The following is a 16438-nucleotide window of genomic DNA, read 5'->3' as shown; positions in this document are numbered from 1 at the left end:
GTAATAGGACTTGAAAAAGAATTACATTTACTCTTTATTTTCTATAAAGCAATTGAGTGAGACACAATGCTTGGCATTTCAGTCTCTCAGTATCAGTGCATCGATGTGTAGAAGTGGATGGATTTCGGCTGCATACTGACTGTATGCAAAATCAGAAAGTATTAAGTAAGTGTACTTACTTGCTATTTCAGTTAAATGCTGTGAACATGCCAAGTACTTTAAACAACTCCAGTAGCGGCTTCAGCAGAGATGTATTCAACCATTGCTGGCAAGCAACTAAATACTCGGTGTAATTGAATAGCTACTTTTTTGCAGGGGAAGGGGATGGAATTTCCCCATTCTTTCACAAAAGGGATTGTTCCCATATATTAAGAAAATTACATCTGAGTCATGATAACTTTAAACACACACACATACACAAACCCAAGAACTTCCTGAACTCAATATGACCAAAAAATACTGACCACTTAAAAATACCCTACTATCACTTACCTGGGATGAAAAAGTACACACTAGGAAGTCTGCCTGGGAGAGAAAGTGTATATCCAGGATCACACCCCGAAGCGAATTTTCTGTGTATCGATTGTGTAGTCCGGCTGACCAAGAGATAGAGTTATCACTAATAAATTCGTAAGTGGGGTACCTGTAAAAAAGAAATAAATTTTTACATAGTCACTGAAATCACAGTACTCTATCAGGATGTAGTGTCTTATCAGGAGGAGGCAGAACTACTCCTTTGACCAAAGCTCTTTTTTCTAACAGTAAGGAGAGCTTTAATTATGGTGTTCAATAGAGTAGTTGATGACGCATCTTTGAATCCATCAGTGGGATAGCAAACATTCTGGAGTATGTTACATGTTATTGGCACATCATATAATATACACGTACATGTATCAAAATGACCCCTCACGTATCAAAATTCATAAGAGTTGAAGGCTCCTTATTTTCTTTGTAATGAGTGACTTCTATGAGGTTTTTCAAGCTGCCTTCACATTTGGCCATTGAACTTTTCCTTTAGAATATAAAAATCGTGATTAAATTTCATTTAAATTTTTGACCTGGAATTTGTGATCATTGAGACTTATCTCCCCTAACCCCCATCCTCAAAGCACCATCTTACCAACAACAATAATGGAAAACTAGTTTAATTCATTTATAAAAACAAATTCCTTGTAGATGTCAACTAAGCAAGATTTTGGTAGTCTTGAGATCGGATATGTGCTTAAAAATATTAAAACAGGATATCTTTAAAAAGCCTACCATATGTTCAAATGATTCTACTGTGAATTAAGAGGTTTAATTATACTCTAGTATAGAGTGAATACATTTTCTTAGTGCATGGGGTAGATCTTCAGAGTTAAGTTGCAAACTTTGGGACTTACAAGAAAATGGGCTAATAATCGTACCTGCTTTATATAGTTTTGTAGGAATTAAATACATTAAGCAATGTAAAGTGCTTAGAGGAGTCCCACACATGTAGTAAATGCTCAGTAAATATTAGCTGTGATTGTTAAACATTCTTCTGCGGATATCCCGCTGGTCTTATTCCTTACTTCCTTTAGATCTCTGCTGAAATACAGCCTTATTAGTGAGGACTTTGGCAATTTCTATCTCTTTCACCTGCTTAACTTTTCTTCATGACCTTTATTATCATTTGACGTAATATGTATTTACTATTTATTTACTGCTTGTATCCATTCCCACCTCCATCACCCCTAAGTGGAATGTAAACTCTATAATGAGGCATTTCATCTGCTTTGTTCAATGTATTATTCTCAGTACCTAGAAGAGAATCCGGAATATAACAGGATCAATGAATATTTGTTGACAGGGTAATAGTTCCTATTTATAAACCCCGAACCATCAAGAGTCAGTTTACATGTCTGTCTCCCACACAGTATTCCCCAAAGGTTGGGACTATACTTTTCTTGGCATCACACAATGCTGTGTGAGTAAATACATGCTACATCGGTAGTACTCGCTACCTATATGTCTGGGACTTCTTCCTCAGCCCCTAACAGCTGCTTCAGATTTCTCTCCATTTCACAGCCACCAAGGAGCTTCTTCTCACTGCCTCTAATGATGACTGTGGCGGCAAAGTCTCCGAATGCTGTTTCAGACTGGTAATCAGTGTTCAGATCCATTTGGCTTCATTATTTTTGACATTTTACCCTCCTCAGCCCTGAATCAGGGAGGCGAAGGAAATGTCACATTTGTTCTAAAAAGAAAACAACCCCAAGGACTTTTAATGTGATTCTTGTGGTGCTGCATATCCAGGTATGGGGCAGAAACAGAAACAAATAAATATGAAAAAGGCCGGAGGAGAGAGGAGAGGGAATTGTTAAAACACACCAGTACAATTTTTATCCTTGAATAGAAACTAACTCTGTCAGCAAGGTTTGGGTGCTGAATGAAAAGAAAAGATTGATCTTTTTACTGAGAAGTGACAGTAACTTTAATGCCCTTCCTAACTTAAAGATCCCTCCCTAGAACCAAACCAAAAGAACACCTAAGTTCCTCAGGGCTCATCTGTATGTGCAAAAGACTGCTTGATGAAGGATACTGAGTTTGGAAAAAGAAACTGAAACAAAGTAAATAATGGAAGAGGGAGACTTTGCATCTCCAATAATGAGCATGGAAATTTTTGCACAAACATGCTTCTTTCTTGTCTTTTGCTCATAAGTATGTTGGCAGAGGAATTCTTTTACTGTGAGGTTGTAGAGATTGGCAGTGATAAAAAGAATTTTTTTTTCCTCTTCCACCTTATAAAAATTTGTTTATATTACTCACAAAGGACTAAGCTAAAGTTATAAACTGACAACACATTTTCTTTTCTAAAGTCTTTCTCCAGGCTGAGGGAGATACTCTTCATGATTTCACTGCACCTGGTATACAACTCCTTCCGGACATCCATCTAACTATACTGTAATCATTTGCTACACGTATACTGCCCACCAGTTGGATACTCCTGAAAAAAAGGAGCAGCATATTATCTTCTATTTCTCTTTGTATTCCTACTGCCCTGTAACTGTATCTAGCACATTACAGTTCAATAAAATAATGAGAAAATTAACCACTCTTTACGGCTGAGCCTTCATTTCACAGGACAACCAAACACTTATCAAAAACTTTTAAATAAGTTTTTCTTGCCTCTATTTATGTAAATGAAACTAAGTTTAGGAGTGCTCATCTAGCATTTTTGATAAAGAGCAAACTACATATGTAAATATTTACCCTGAGAGATTTTTAAAGACTTGTTTCTTCTCCTGTTTCACCCCTGCTCCCAATCTCCACATCTTAGGATACAATGTTGGATAGACAACTTTAATAGTTCTTACTTCTTTGCCAATGAGTGTGATTTAAACACTCTACCAGTGAATTACCTAAGAGAGTTATCTCCACATTGGCAATGGTTGCCACAGTCAGTGGGATGCGGGTGCCAAAATCTCACAGATGAACTCCGTCTTAACCTAGAGAAACCTGAGGTATGATACCAAGCAGCAAGGCATTAACTGCTCATTTTCACACAGAAGCCACACATATAAAGCTAACCTTGACCGCTTTTACAAAAGATAAGCTACCCAGGAAATAGATTCTCCTCTGACTGTGTGAATTCTATGTATCATTTAACCATCATTCTAAGTTCTTTACCCTCTTGAAGCACAAAGTATCATAATGACCCTGTACTCTATATACTGTGATGAGAGATTCAGTCATGCTTCTGGTCTCCTAAAACAAAGGCAGAGGTTTTATGATTTGCTTAGGTTTCAAAACCAATCCTGACAGGTCTAAAGCAGAGTTAATTCAGAATAAAAAAACACAGAAGCAAAATAATGAGAAACAGCGTCTACATTCCTGAGAAGATCTTCAAAATGACTCAGAAAATTAAAATGAAAGGACTTGCAAAGAGGTAAAAAAAAGTGCATAAAATGCTGCTGCAACATTTCTAACAGAATATGGGAAAGCTGTCTCTTGAACTACCATAGACAGAGGAGATAGTAGCTGCTGACCATGAAAAGGAAATTCAAGTTTTACTAGTCCCATAATCGTGGTAACTACCAATGCCAACTGTACTGTAAGGGTTGCTTAATACAAAAACACCATGCTGTACTATGGATCAAAGTTGTAAGATGCCCATATCCTTTTATCTAAATATTTCCAAAGCCTGAAACCTAGCTTAAGGAAATAATGTGGATAACTAGTAAGTGTCCAATATTAGAATGAGCAAGTAAGCAATGGCACATCCATACAGGAGGTATGTAGTCATTAAAGGGGACATTTAAGATAATTATTTTTTTAGTGACCTGAGAAAATGGATCCATTGCTGTATTAAGTAAAAAAGAGTTCAAATTATATAGAATAGGATAAACTACTAAAATGGGTAACTATATAAATGACTAAAGGGAATATATCAACATTTAAATAGCTGTTTCCACTGAGTAATAGAACTGTGGGTATTTTTTCTTGCTTGTATAGTTACCAACTTCCCTATCATCTAATAAGCATGAGTTATTTTGCTCATCAAGGGAAAAAAAAAAACAGGAAAAGCTTGTGATGCTTCAAGAACAAGTAAAAGAGTAGATAACATTTTAATATTTTTTCAATTAAGCTACAAATTCAATCTGGTATTTTAAAATGAAGGAGCATGGTGAACTATTTCTACTCTGCTTCTAGATATCAAACTTGAAAAGTATCTGTGAAAATTTTGTATTGTGTTTTGTGCCCAGATGTTCATTTAATCCTTAACTGTAAGTATGTAACTTGGCTTACACTTGACTGATGAATTTCGTGGTCCTGTGTATGTCAGTGAGTGAGTGAGAGTGAGAGTGAGAGAGAGAGAGAGAGATAGGGACAGAGAAAGAAAGAATATACTCATAGAGGGAGTCTTAAAAGAAAAAGCAACTTATATCCGGTTTAGATTCTTAGGAGGGAGAAACAGGATTTAAACTATTATCCAATGCTTCGAATAAACATCTACAGTATAGTCCTCACTTCAAATTTGTTTTTCTCCCCAACCTCTATTTCTGACTTAAGAAATGGACCAAAGAATAAATAAATTAATTAAAAAGTCACTAGCTTAAGTGATTAACATCTAATAAAATGTTTTCAAACTGATGGAATTGAAATAAACATAATTCAGTACTTACTAGGCACTTACTAGAGGTAGTTACTGTGTCTAAAGTACTTCTAATCCAGTGAGGGAGACAGAGGTAAGCAAGTGCTAAACACCAAGTCAGAGCAATGCAGACAGGAGGGACACTTCGGGATTCAGGGATGATTTCTGGAGCAAACAGTGTCTGAGCAAAGCTAAGAACACAGATTCTTCTCCCTCATTCCTTTCTTTCACATATTTAATACATCCCTTATTTATTAATAATAAGTAAAGGCCAATTCTAGGTTCACCTAGATCCTATGATAAATTCCGAATTAGGATCAGTGTGTTTATGTGTTTTCTTAACCCCCTATGTTAACCCTATAGTAGCACTATTCATACTGTAGAGTATGAGTAATTGTCTGTTCCCCCACTAGATTGGGAATTCCTTGAGAGCAGAGTTATCTTGCTTATCATGGCATCGCCAGCACCTAACACAGTGCCTGAAATATAGGCATGCTCTATAAATGACAGATTACTGTTTTACTGTTCAATACATACTAGCAGTTCTTCCTCTTCCACTTATAAAACTTATCTTCTGATTCTTTATTTTTCTTTAATATAACTTCCAAGTTCCAGATTTTTTTTTATGAGATGAACACTTACACATATTTAAAAAAAATTTTTTTTAACATTTATTTATTTCTGAGAGACAGAGAGAGACAGAGCATGAGCAGAGCATACGAAGGGGAAGGGCAGAGAGAGAGGAAGACACAGAATCCAAAGCAGGCTCCAGGCTCCGAGCCGTCAGCACAGAGCCCGACATGGGGCTCAAACTCACAAACCACGAGATCATGACCTGAGCCGAAGTCAGACGCTCAACTGACTAAGCCACCCAGGCACCCCAACTCACACATATTTTACATATGTTTCAGTTGCCCATTAATTGCTAGTGAAGATAGTGAGAGCAAAAAGGCAAGCACCTGGTATGTTTTATTGCTAGCAGTCCTATACAGTTGGTTAGAGTTATGGACTGAATGTTTGTGTCCCCCTAGAATACCTATGTTTGAGCTGTGATAGTATCTGGATACGGGGCCTTTGGGAGATGATTAGGATTAAATAAAGTGCATGAGAATGGGGCCCTCATGATAGAATTAATGCCCCCACAGGAAGAGACACCAGAAAGCTTGCTCTCTCTTCCAAACACACAGAAAGGTCATGTGAGTACACAGCAAGATGGCAGCTGCCTACCCACCAAGAGAAGAGGCTTTAGAATGAAATATACACCTTACTGGCACCTCAAGTACTCTTTGATTATATTCACAGTCACAAAGGTACACAGTTGTTTGAATTAAAAAAAAAACTCCAATAATTAGTAATAATATTATAACAAGAATGACAAGTCATGGGAATTAAGGATTCCTTTCAACTGAAAAAGAGTCCTGGTCTAGAATCACTAGTTCATTTAACTTACTTTGTTTTTGCCTCCTTTAATAAAGAAGGGTCATCCGTCGCCAAATATACTCTTCGTTTATCCACTTGCATTCTGCGAGAGAGAAGCTGAAAATGTTCTTCAACGTGTACCATGTATTCCTCAATGGGATGGAAGGCTGCTTCTGTTCCTACTTTGTCTGTACGTCTGACGTGTACTCTGGGGGGCAGAGGGAGACAGTCAGACTCTGCTGATAATGTTCTGATCCTCTGATCCACTGTGTACTTTTAGGCTACTCAACTTTATACCTTTATTTATGGTGGCATCACAGACATTTTAAACCATTTTTTTTTTCATTTTTGCCACTAGAAAAATTAAAATGTTTTAAAAATTCAAACACATACATTCTAAATATATTTGCATGTTAACACAATACAAGGAGAATTAGAAAATAAGCTTTAGAAGAATGCTTTCTTATAAAGAAAGTAATTAGCATATCCAAGAACAGTAGAATAAGTGGAAGATTCCAGAGTTATACTCCATATGAGCAGCAAAATACCTACCAGCCTCCCAGAAAAAACTGGATATAACTTTTTAAGATTTTTGGCAACAAATGATACCAAGATTCACAGTTGTTATTACAGAATATTAAATATATTGTTTACAGCATTTGATGCCAACTTCTCTCATTCTTCATTCTACCCTGTATAGTTATTATAACTGCCAGCTTATAGAATTGAAAATTGCCTGAGGAAAACACAGACCTTCAAGAATTCTTCCTAATGCACAATCAAGGCAGGCAAACCTTTTAAGAATTCTTACTATTCTAAGTTCACGGAGACATTCTACCCCTTTTGTTATATGCATAATGAATTTCCTTTTGCTGTTTTTCATGCTGTCAAACACAAGTAGGTATTGATCTCATCTGTCCTATTGTAAAAAAGTTCTAAAACTGTAAAACTGGGGACAAAGATTTACATCGTCCTGTGTTGACTTTCACAGTATTTTCCTCCCATCTTAGTGCTTTCAAAGTAATTGTAATGAAAATAATAATGGTCATAGTTTACTTTCATAAATTAAAACTCTCCTTAAATTTGCCCTTCCTGCATCCTCCCCACCCCTCACCAAATTACTAAACCACTATTCATATGTGGGAAAAAGAAAAAAGTAAATTTGTTTCCCTTTAGGCCATGGTATATAGGCATGCCTTAGGTCAAGCCTAAACCCAGCTTTTTATTGTGAATCTGGAAGGCGGATCTGTTTTCACTGCAGCTAATCTGATATCTTTATGGGTATCCTCTGCCTTCCAGACTATAGTCCAGATATGCACACCTTTATATTTACACGTATTCTATCGTTGTTTCCTTCCCACATCCTTCTTAATCACTGCTTCTCTCTCAGGAAATTGGAATTGTTCACTGGGCTCCACAAGGATAAACAATTCCACTGAATTTCAATGAAAAGTTTATAAGAAGAAACACTCTTTGATACTGATTTCATCATGTACTTTCTTTAGCGCTAACATTTAAAATAAGGGTCAGTAACTTCTATACATATGAAGACTAAGACACGAGGGAAGATGTTGGGTGGGAGATAGGAAAATGAAAATGAAAATGAAAACAAAGAAGAGCTGTAATAATGGAAGGAAGAATCAAAGGAAGAGGAGCATATGAAGTACTGGCAGAGTACTACTGAGAAATCTTTTCAAGTCTCCAAGTACTACTGAAATTAGGCCTGGATCAAGAATTTTGAGAGGGGCAAAATGGAGTCTCCATGGAAGACTCAGAATATTAGTCCGGTGAAGGATATGAGAAATCATTTTAATTTAATGTAAGTTTTTCAGACATTTAAGGAAACTGATGCTTCTGAAGACATATCAATGAACAAAAAGACAACATAAGGCAAGAGGTAGCTGGTTTCTCATACTTTTCAACCCAGTCCTCACAAAAGTAAAAGTTCTTTGTGTACTTGCCTGACTTTCACTACAGTTGACTCTTCAACAACACGGGTTTGAACTGTGCAGGTCCGCTTATACACAGATCTTTTACAGTACAGTACTGTAAATGTATTTTGTGTTCCTTATGATTTTCTAATAACACTTTTTCTCTAGCTTATTTTATTGTAAGAATACAGTATATAATACATATCGCATTCAAAATATATGTTAACTGACTGTTTATGTCATTGGTAAGGCTTCCAGCCAACAGTAGGCTATTAGTAGTTAAGTTTTGGAGGAGTCAAGTTATACATGGAATTTCAACTGCATGGGGGGTGGGGGTCAGCAGTCCTAACCCTGCATTGTTCAAGGGTCATCTATATCAGATTATCAAGCTCTTTCAGGGCAGGGAATGTGATTTTATTTATTTCCAATAGCACCAAATATAATGAATAAATGATTGAATGTTGTGTGGACACAAAAATCTAATTGTTTAGTATCATGTAAGTAGAAACCTTACATACCATCTAACTTAGTTTTTTTTAGTTTTAAACAAATGAGGAAAGAGTGGCAATCAATGAAGACCTGGAATGATCAAGTACGCTGCCCAAAGTCGCACAACTTGTTAGTACTAGAAGTTAGATGGGACCCCCAGATTCTTGAATTCGAGCACCCTTCTCTTTCATTCCAGCACACTACCTCAATGTACAAATAACTCAATTGTCTCTGGTACTGCAATTTTCTGTATTTGGCCAACTCTCCATATGATGTATGGTCCATGGATAATTAGGCCATGCGAAACTACAGGAAAGCTTCCAAGCAAAGTTAAGATGGTTTTTAGTCCTGGCTTTGCCTTTATTAACTCTGGAACTCTGGGCCGAGATTTTCTTCCCTTTAGTTTCCTAACCTATAAGACAGCTATCTCTACTCTTTTCATAGGACTGTGTTATAAGATCAATGAGATAATGCAGTTGAAGGTATTTTGGTAATTTAATTACTATTCTTTTACCTTTCAAGATCCTGTTTAAACACGGAAGCTATGAAGACTTTCCTCCTTCCCTGAACTCTCGTAATAATTTTTATACTTCTCTCAGGGTATTTATCACATTCTGCCCATATAATGTTAGCTGTGTATGTCTCTTTTCCAACAGACTGTAATAAGCTAGAAGGAGCCATTAAAAAAAAATTAATCTCTGTCCCCACAGTAGCAGGTGTTCAATAAATGTTCTGCAAATAAGTGAACAAATCAACACCTATATTAATATTAATCAATAGCTGACTTTATTACAAACAGTATAAGCTACAGAATGTCATAGTCTAGCCTACAAGTCTATTTTTAGAAATGATTTTAGCATCAGTCTTTCTGAAAGGTAATATTTTACAGTGCATTTTTTCCACTGAACTAAAATCCTTCCTTTTACCCTTCTTATCACATCACTTTTAGGGCAGGTATTACCTTCCCTATTTTACAGATGGAAAAATCAAAGCCCAATACTATTATTAAGTAACTTGGTCTAGAATTAGAAAAAATCCAGGAATATTACCTAGGTCACTTAAATCTCAGTCCAGTACTCTTTCCATTAGGCAAAGAACATTTTCCCATGGTATGAAATCTGCCACCCGGACCCAGGAAAATTCCTCTTTCCATAACTTTTTATGTATGTGTATAGGAGCACAAGCTTATGCACAAAGATGCTTCTTTGTATTCTTCTTGGTGGTAGGATTTCCTGATATATCTTCTTGAACATAAGCATGAGGCTGAATGCATATGTACATGATAAGTCCCAAGTGGGTCAAGAGATAATTTTAAATAATAATTTTAACATTATCTTACATTATAAATACTATTTTTATTATCAAAACAGCTTCCAGGCCAGAAAACAGAACACTAAAAAATGCAAAATAATCATCAGTGGTAATTAATGAAGCCTAACAAAAAGTACAATCGAAAAGCTATAAATGTGATAGCTTCATCTCATGGTCTTGTTAGGATAAGATAGGAGTCATGTATAGTATCCAAACTACTCTCAATAAAATACAATTTTGTTGTTTTCCTCAGAAGAGACAGGTAATTTCAGAAATAAGGGTTTAATATATTTGTTGAATGAATAAATAAGCGAATGGGGGTAACAAAGTATGACAACTCAACTGTTCTAAGTGAACAAAGGGAGAATGATCTCCCTATGACCTAAGGTGAACTCTATCTGGAACATCTGTTTTAGGGTATGGCTTGAAAATTAAACTATATCATAAAGTTCACAATATATTGTAAAGTACACATATCTCTGCTACTACATCACATTATGAGAGGAATAAATCAGATTCTTACCCAATAACTGGATGTTTGAAGCCAAGCTTCTTAGTAGTCTCTTCTATTTCCTTTTCCAGCCAAGGTTGTGGGCGGATCAAGTATTTGACAAACTGGGACACCCACCACACTGCAGGATCACCATGGACTCGTACAAGCCGATCTGCAAGGTCTTCTGGTACAGCCAGGGGCAAATATGGTGGACGAGGATGAAGACTGTCTACAATGGGGAGCTCAACCACCTGCACATTTTTGTCCTTTACTTCACCTGTGAGAATATCAAAACATATCATCACCACACTGTATTTCTCATACAATTACCATTGGAGAACTCACTCTGGATGCTTTCATCCTCATCGCAACTCTAAAGCAGTATTACAGACGCAGTTAAGTAACTTGCTCAAGGTACTAGCACAAAAGTGACAGAGCTAAATTTCCCATTTAGGTTGGTCTGCTTCTCAAGTCCATGATCTTTTTTTTTTTTTCCCTGTCATAACATGCTGCCATCTCAACACCTCATACTGCAGATAAGGATGCACCCAGCACTCAAAGAATCTAATCAGAGAATAACCATATTGCTAGTGAACACAGCCAGCTAGGCAAAGTTCTGTTTTCTGTCATCATTTTTGTTTTTGAACCAGACAATAAAGTATTCTCAAAACTTCCAGATTGTCATTATAGCAAATGGCTCTTTCATTAATTTCATGACAGAGCACCATGACTCTAGAGATACCTAAAGATTACAATTATAAGCCAAGCAGTTGTATCTTTTAAAGAAAAAAAAATGGTAATTCTAAAGTCTTTTTTTTTCTTGGCCAAATTATCTATTATGTTTTCAATGATGATAACAATAAAATTTATGTTGATTGTTTATCTGGACATTAAATTAAAATTAGAATAGAGATTAGATGCTAATTTTTGTAGATGATGATTAATTTCAGAATCCAACTTCTATATATCATTAATGATACTGCTGTTCTATCAATTTTATAATGCAATGACAAGAACAACCCAAAATGGGATAAGCCAGCAACTTTATTTTAATTACTTTATTATTTTTTTAATGTTTTATTTATTCTTAAGAGAGAGAGAGAGAGACAGAGCATGAGTGAGGGAGGGGCAGAGAGTGGGACACAGAATCTGAAGCAGGCTCCAGGCTCTGAGCTGTCAGTACAAAGCCAGACCCGGGGCTCGAACTCACAAGCAGTGAGATCATGACCTGAGCCGAAGTTGGACACCCAACCGACTGAGCCACCCAGGCGCCTGCCCCTAAGCCAGCAACCTTAGATATCGAAGACCACATAGTAGTAACTAGAAGACATGAAGATACCAGGCAGAGAAATTTTATAAACATAAAATGTACTGAATTAAAATTTCAATAACAGAAAATATTAACCTGAATATACAAAATAATTCCAGTTAATCACTGGACCATTAAAGAAAGAATGCACTTGTAGAGAATAAACCTAGAAGACTTTTAAAATGTATTCACCAGAATGGAACACAGTCCTCAAATTCTGTTTTTCTGCATATATGCACAGTGTTTTATAGTAAATCTCATCATCTGGGAATGTAATCACTCAAACTACATGATTATAAGAAAGTTGGTTGGCATAACTAAAAATTAAAAACATCTGGTTAATATTCTCTCTCTCTGACATGTAAAACTCATTTCAGGACTCTTAGAACAAAGCCCTTGAAACATGACATTTGTTGCATGAATAGATGTCACTAAAAAAATTCACCACCAGCACTGCAGTTCATCTGGGGTACTGGTTAAGACAGAGGTGGGCACCTTTATCAGACAAGATACTATAATTAAGAGTGTATGGGGAAAGAGTAAGCTGCATTTTAAATTAAGCTCTAATAATCTCCCAAAGGCAAGAGAAATTGGGTGCTTTCTGTGATATGGACATGATAAGAGACATAGCACATGAATGAGAGGAAAAAAAGGAAGAGAAAACAGTTCTTTTTTATAAAAAGGAGAGAAAGAAACAATCTAACTTCTTTTATATGACCATAAATAAAAGCAAAATTAATAGGGCTACCTTCTTTTTGAGCTTTCTTTCTAACACGGTTCTTCTTCTTCTTTTTTTTTTTTTTTTAATGTTTATTTATTTTTGAAGGAAAGAGAGAGTATGAGCAGGGGAGGGGCAGAGAGAGAGGGAGACACAGAATCCAAAACGGGATTCAGGCTCTGAGCTGTCAGTGCTGAGCCAGACGCGGGGCTCACAAACCATGAGATCATGACCTGAGCTGAAGTCGGTCGCTTAACCGACTGAGCCACTCAGGCGCCCCTCTAACAGGGTTATTCTAAATGCTTTGTTCAAGTAGCTCTGTCTTTCACTGATTGCCCCAAGGCCTCAACTTTCTTACAGCTAGTCCTATTGACAGCTTTAAGAAATAAATCGAAACTATGCCTATATCTTCAAGACAGAGAATGTAGTTTATTTTTGTTGGTTCTTTGTTCATTCTTCATTCATTCATTCATTCATTCACTTCACTTGTTCAAATATTTATTGAACACTGCTATATGCCAAACACTGTATGAGGTAGAGTATACAGTGATAGCATGGTTCGTGTCCTCCAAGATTTCTAGTTCGAAAAACCTCACCCAGAACTGACTGCTTTCGTGGAAGAAAAATAAAATAAAATACCATCACCAAAAAAATGTGTTATCAAAAAGATATCAATACTCAACTGCCTAGTTAAATATTAAGAAAAGGGTATTTATTAATGAAAAAAAAAAAAAGGTTAGCTTCCTCAGTAATGATATATTTTAAAACAAATGAAAATAACATAGTATATGCTATGGTTAGAAGGTCCCTTTTTTTACTTGTTTACCACCTAACATTTTTTATTCTACTGGCATTTATATTCAAAAGAATTTAAATCTGGAACAGATCCTAGATTAGAAATGATCAATGCTTAGTGGTTTCTAAACTTTAGTCATTTATGTATTCACTTTATAATTTTTACCATATCCATGTATTATCTGTATTAATGTTTTAAAAATTCGTTTTAAAACTTACATGAATTTATTTTATAGATGGCAGCTAGAAGTATAACTTCACTAAAAATGAAACCATATCATTAAATTCTATATAGATACTATTGCCTATGAAGGGCCTTGAGCTCAGGCCAGATTTCTATTAAAAGAAGAGATTATCGGGATGCCTGGGTGGCTCAGTCGGTTAAGCGGCCGACTTCAGCTCAGGTCATGATCTCGTGGTCCGTGAGTTCGAGCCCCGCGTCGGGCTCTGTGCTGACAGCTCAGAGCCTGGAGCCTGTTTCAGATTCTGTGTCTCCCTCTCTCTGACCCTCCCCCGTTCATGCTCTGTCTCTCTCTGTCTCAAAAATAAATAAACGTTAAAAAAAAATTAAAAAAAAAAATAAAAGAAGAGATTATCAGTGAGGTTAAAGGGGTGTATAATTGCTTTTCCCCTTACATCTCCTATGAGTTTCAAACCAAATGAGAGACAGAGAGAAGAATAAAATGGCAATCAAAATATCAGCTTGATTACCAATAAGGATGAACTAAAGAATGTAGTTTATTCTTTGAATTTACGGCCTTATGGGTTTTCTAATAGTTTCCACCCAATCCCAATCCTAAAATTAGTCTGTCAAGCAAGGCGTAGTACACTGGGGAGGAGGAAGAGCATGCCTTCTGAGAATGGGCTATGGGCTGTGCCATGAGAGAAGCCAGACAGGGCTAGGTCTCACACATTTGTTCCTCCCCCTAAACTCCCCAGTTGTACACACTACTTTCCTTTCAAGTGGAAGCGAAATGAGGTAGACAGAAGCAAAAAAAGCACTGCAGCACTTTCCCCTTTGAAGGAATGGAATTAATTACCCTTCTATAGAACGTCTTGAGGAATTGGAGGATTCCCTGTGCCTGTTCCCACCCATCTCCACCCCCAAACAATTATCCAGTGTTAAAGAACTATTGCAAAGATTTCCTGACACCAAATTGAGAATTTGTCTGACATAATCAGAAGGGCTGAAAAAGAAATAACTTTTTCAACTATTCAACTCAATGGTTGTTTTAATCTTTTATCAGGAAACTGTCTGAAATTATCTCACATATGCCACCTAAATTAATCTCTAGTAATCTGTGGTAGATTCAGAGTTTGAGAAACACAGATTTACTTAAACTCCCTCATTTTACAGAGGAAACAAACTAGAGAGGTTAAGCGAATTTCTCAAAGTAATAATACAGCTAATAAAAGGGCCAGGATGAGGCTCTATTGTTTACCACATTACTTATATTGCATTCTGCTTTCTGAAAACTATATGTATATATTTCAAAGCATTTAAGTATGTTCCCTTTTGATCAATCAAGAGTGCCTTGTCGGGGCACCTGGGTGGCTCGGTCGGTTAAGCGTCCAACTTCAGCTCAGGTCATGATCTCACGGTCCGTGAGTTCGAGCCCCGCGTCGGGCTCTGTGCTGACAGCTCAGAGCCTGGAGCCTGTTTCAGATTCTGTGTCTCCCTCTCTCTGACCCTCCCCCATTCATGCTCACGCTCTCTGTTTCAAAAATAAATAAACGTTAAAAAAAATTAAAAAAAAAAAAAGAGTGCCTTGTCATTCTATTAAGATGTTAGTGTTAAAAAAAAAAAAAAAAAAAAAAGCACTGCATTAACTTTCCAGCAAGAGAATGTTTTATATGTGCAAGTCATACAAAAGTCAGCACTATGCATTTGTAAAGAATCAGAGCCAACTAGCCTAGGAATTACACAATTGACAGCTCAGCTCAACTTGAACTGATATGACCACTATTAATGATTTCAGGGACTCATTTTCAAGACTACCTCCTCTTGTTGCTAATTCTGGTCCATATGGTCATTCTCTGCCAAAGGCAGGGAAGACTCAATAGGCTTGCTGGTACACTTATAGCCCTCTGCCAGTAGCATAGATAACTCTTTGACAGGGAGGATGTCCACAGCTGCAGGCAAGTCCCTCTAGCAATTCATGGCAACTCCATTTAAAAGCATTAGTCTATTATCATTCCTTGTGCCCTAAGACAGAGACCCTACCCTGGAATTAGTCAGTTAGAATTATTAATCATCAGTAGACTTCAATAGGAAGGTCTTAACATCTACCATGAATGAATAGGTTCTGCTATCATGAAAAACATTTCAGGGGTGGAAAAGATTTTGGGTCCTAGTCCATGAGATTTCTTCTGTATTTACCGTCTTCTTTCTTTAGTTGCTACTCAGTGACTTGTGAGAGAAACACAACTAAACTGGGTGGGAGGTGGGGGTGGAATCTCTTGAAGATAAACCTCTGACAGCCAAAATGGTCAAGGTAAAGAAGTTTGGAATAGGGTTGCCAGTTGAGAAAAATCTCCAATAAGACATCACTACCTGGAACTCAAAATTTCACTTGGGGTGAGCTAGGGATTTTATTAGTAACTTTTTGGCAATTCTCAACCAAAAAAAGCTGTCTGCTTTATGGTCTCAAGACTCTTAAGAAGGTTGCCCTCAATATCCACATAGGTCCAGGCTTCTCTCAACTAGGTGTAGTGGGGTAGAATGAGGTTTTAATTCCCTTCCTAAGGGTGGCCTTGAATGGTTATAGTTAGTAAATGCCATCACACCCAACAGCCTTTCCACAGACTGTGTCAGCTGCTGAGATTCATGGCCCTAGTTGAGGCTAGAACAAGGAGA

The 16438-nt window shown here is 36.8% G+C and overlaps 1 protein-coding gene across 13 annotated transcripts in view; it reads right to left on the bottom strand.

Moving 5' to 3' along the window:
* The window catches only part of FUT8 (fucosyltransferase 8), a 308716-nt gene that overhangs the window by 8996 nt on the left and 283282 nt on the right, over positions 1-16438 (bottom strand). For all 13 annotated transcript variants that reach the window (XM_042989928.1, XM_042989927.1, XM_042989929.1 and 10 more), the window contains 3 exons: positions 10790-11036; positions 6567-6743; positions 493-643 (listed from right to left, as the gene is read on the bottom strand). In XM_042989928.1, coding sequence (XP_042845862.1) covers positions 493-643; positions 6567-6743; positions 10790-11036 — 575 coding nt within the window. The remainder of the gene's footprint in view (positions 1-492; positions 644-6566; positions 6744-10789; positions 11037-16438) is intronic.

The sequence above is a fragment of the Panthera tigris genome, chromosome B3 (assembly GCF_018350195.1).
Source record: "Panthera tigris isolate Pti1 chromosome B3, P.tigris_Pti1_mat1.1, whole genome shotgun sequence".
NCBI classification, from domain to species: domain Eukaryota; kingdom Metazoa; phylum Chordata; class Mammalia; order Carnivora; family Felidae; genus Panthera; species Panthera tigris.
The sequence above is the reverse complement of the archived record's forward strand: the minus strand, read 5'-3'. Positions and strand labels throughout refer to the sequence as shown.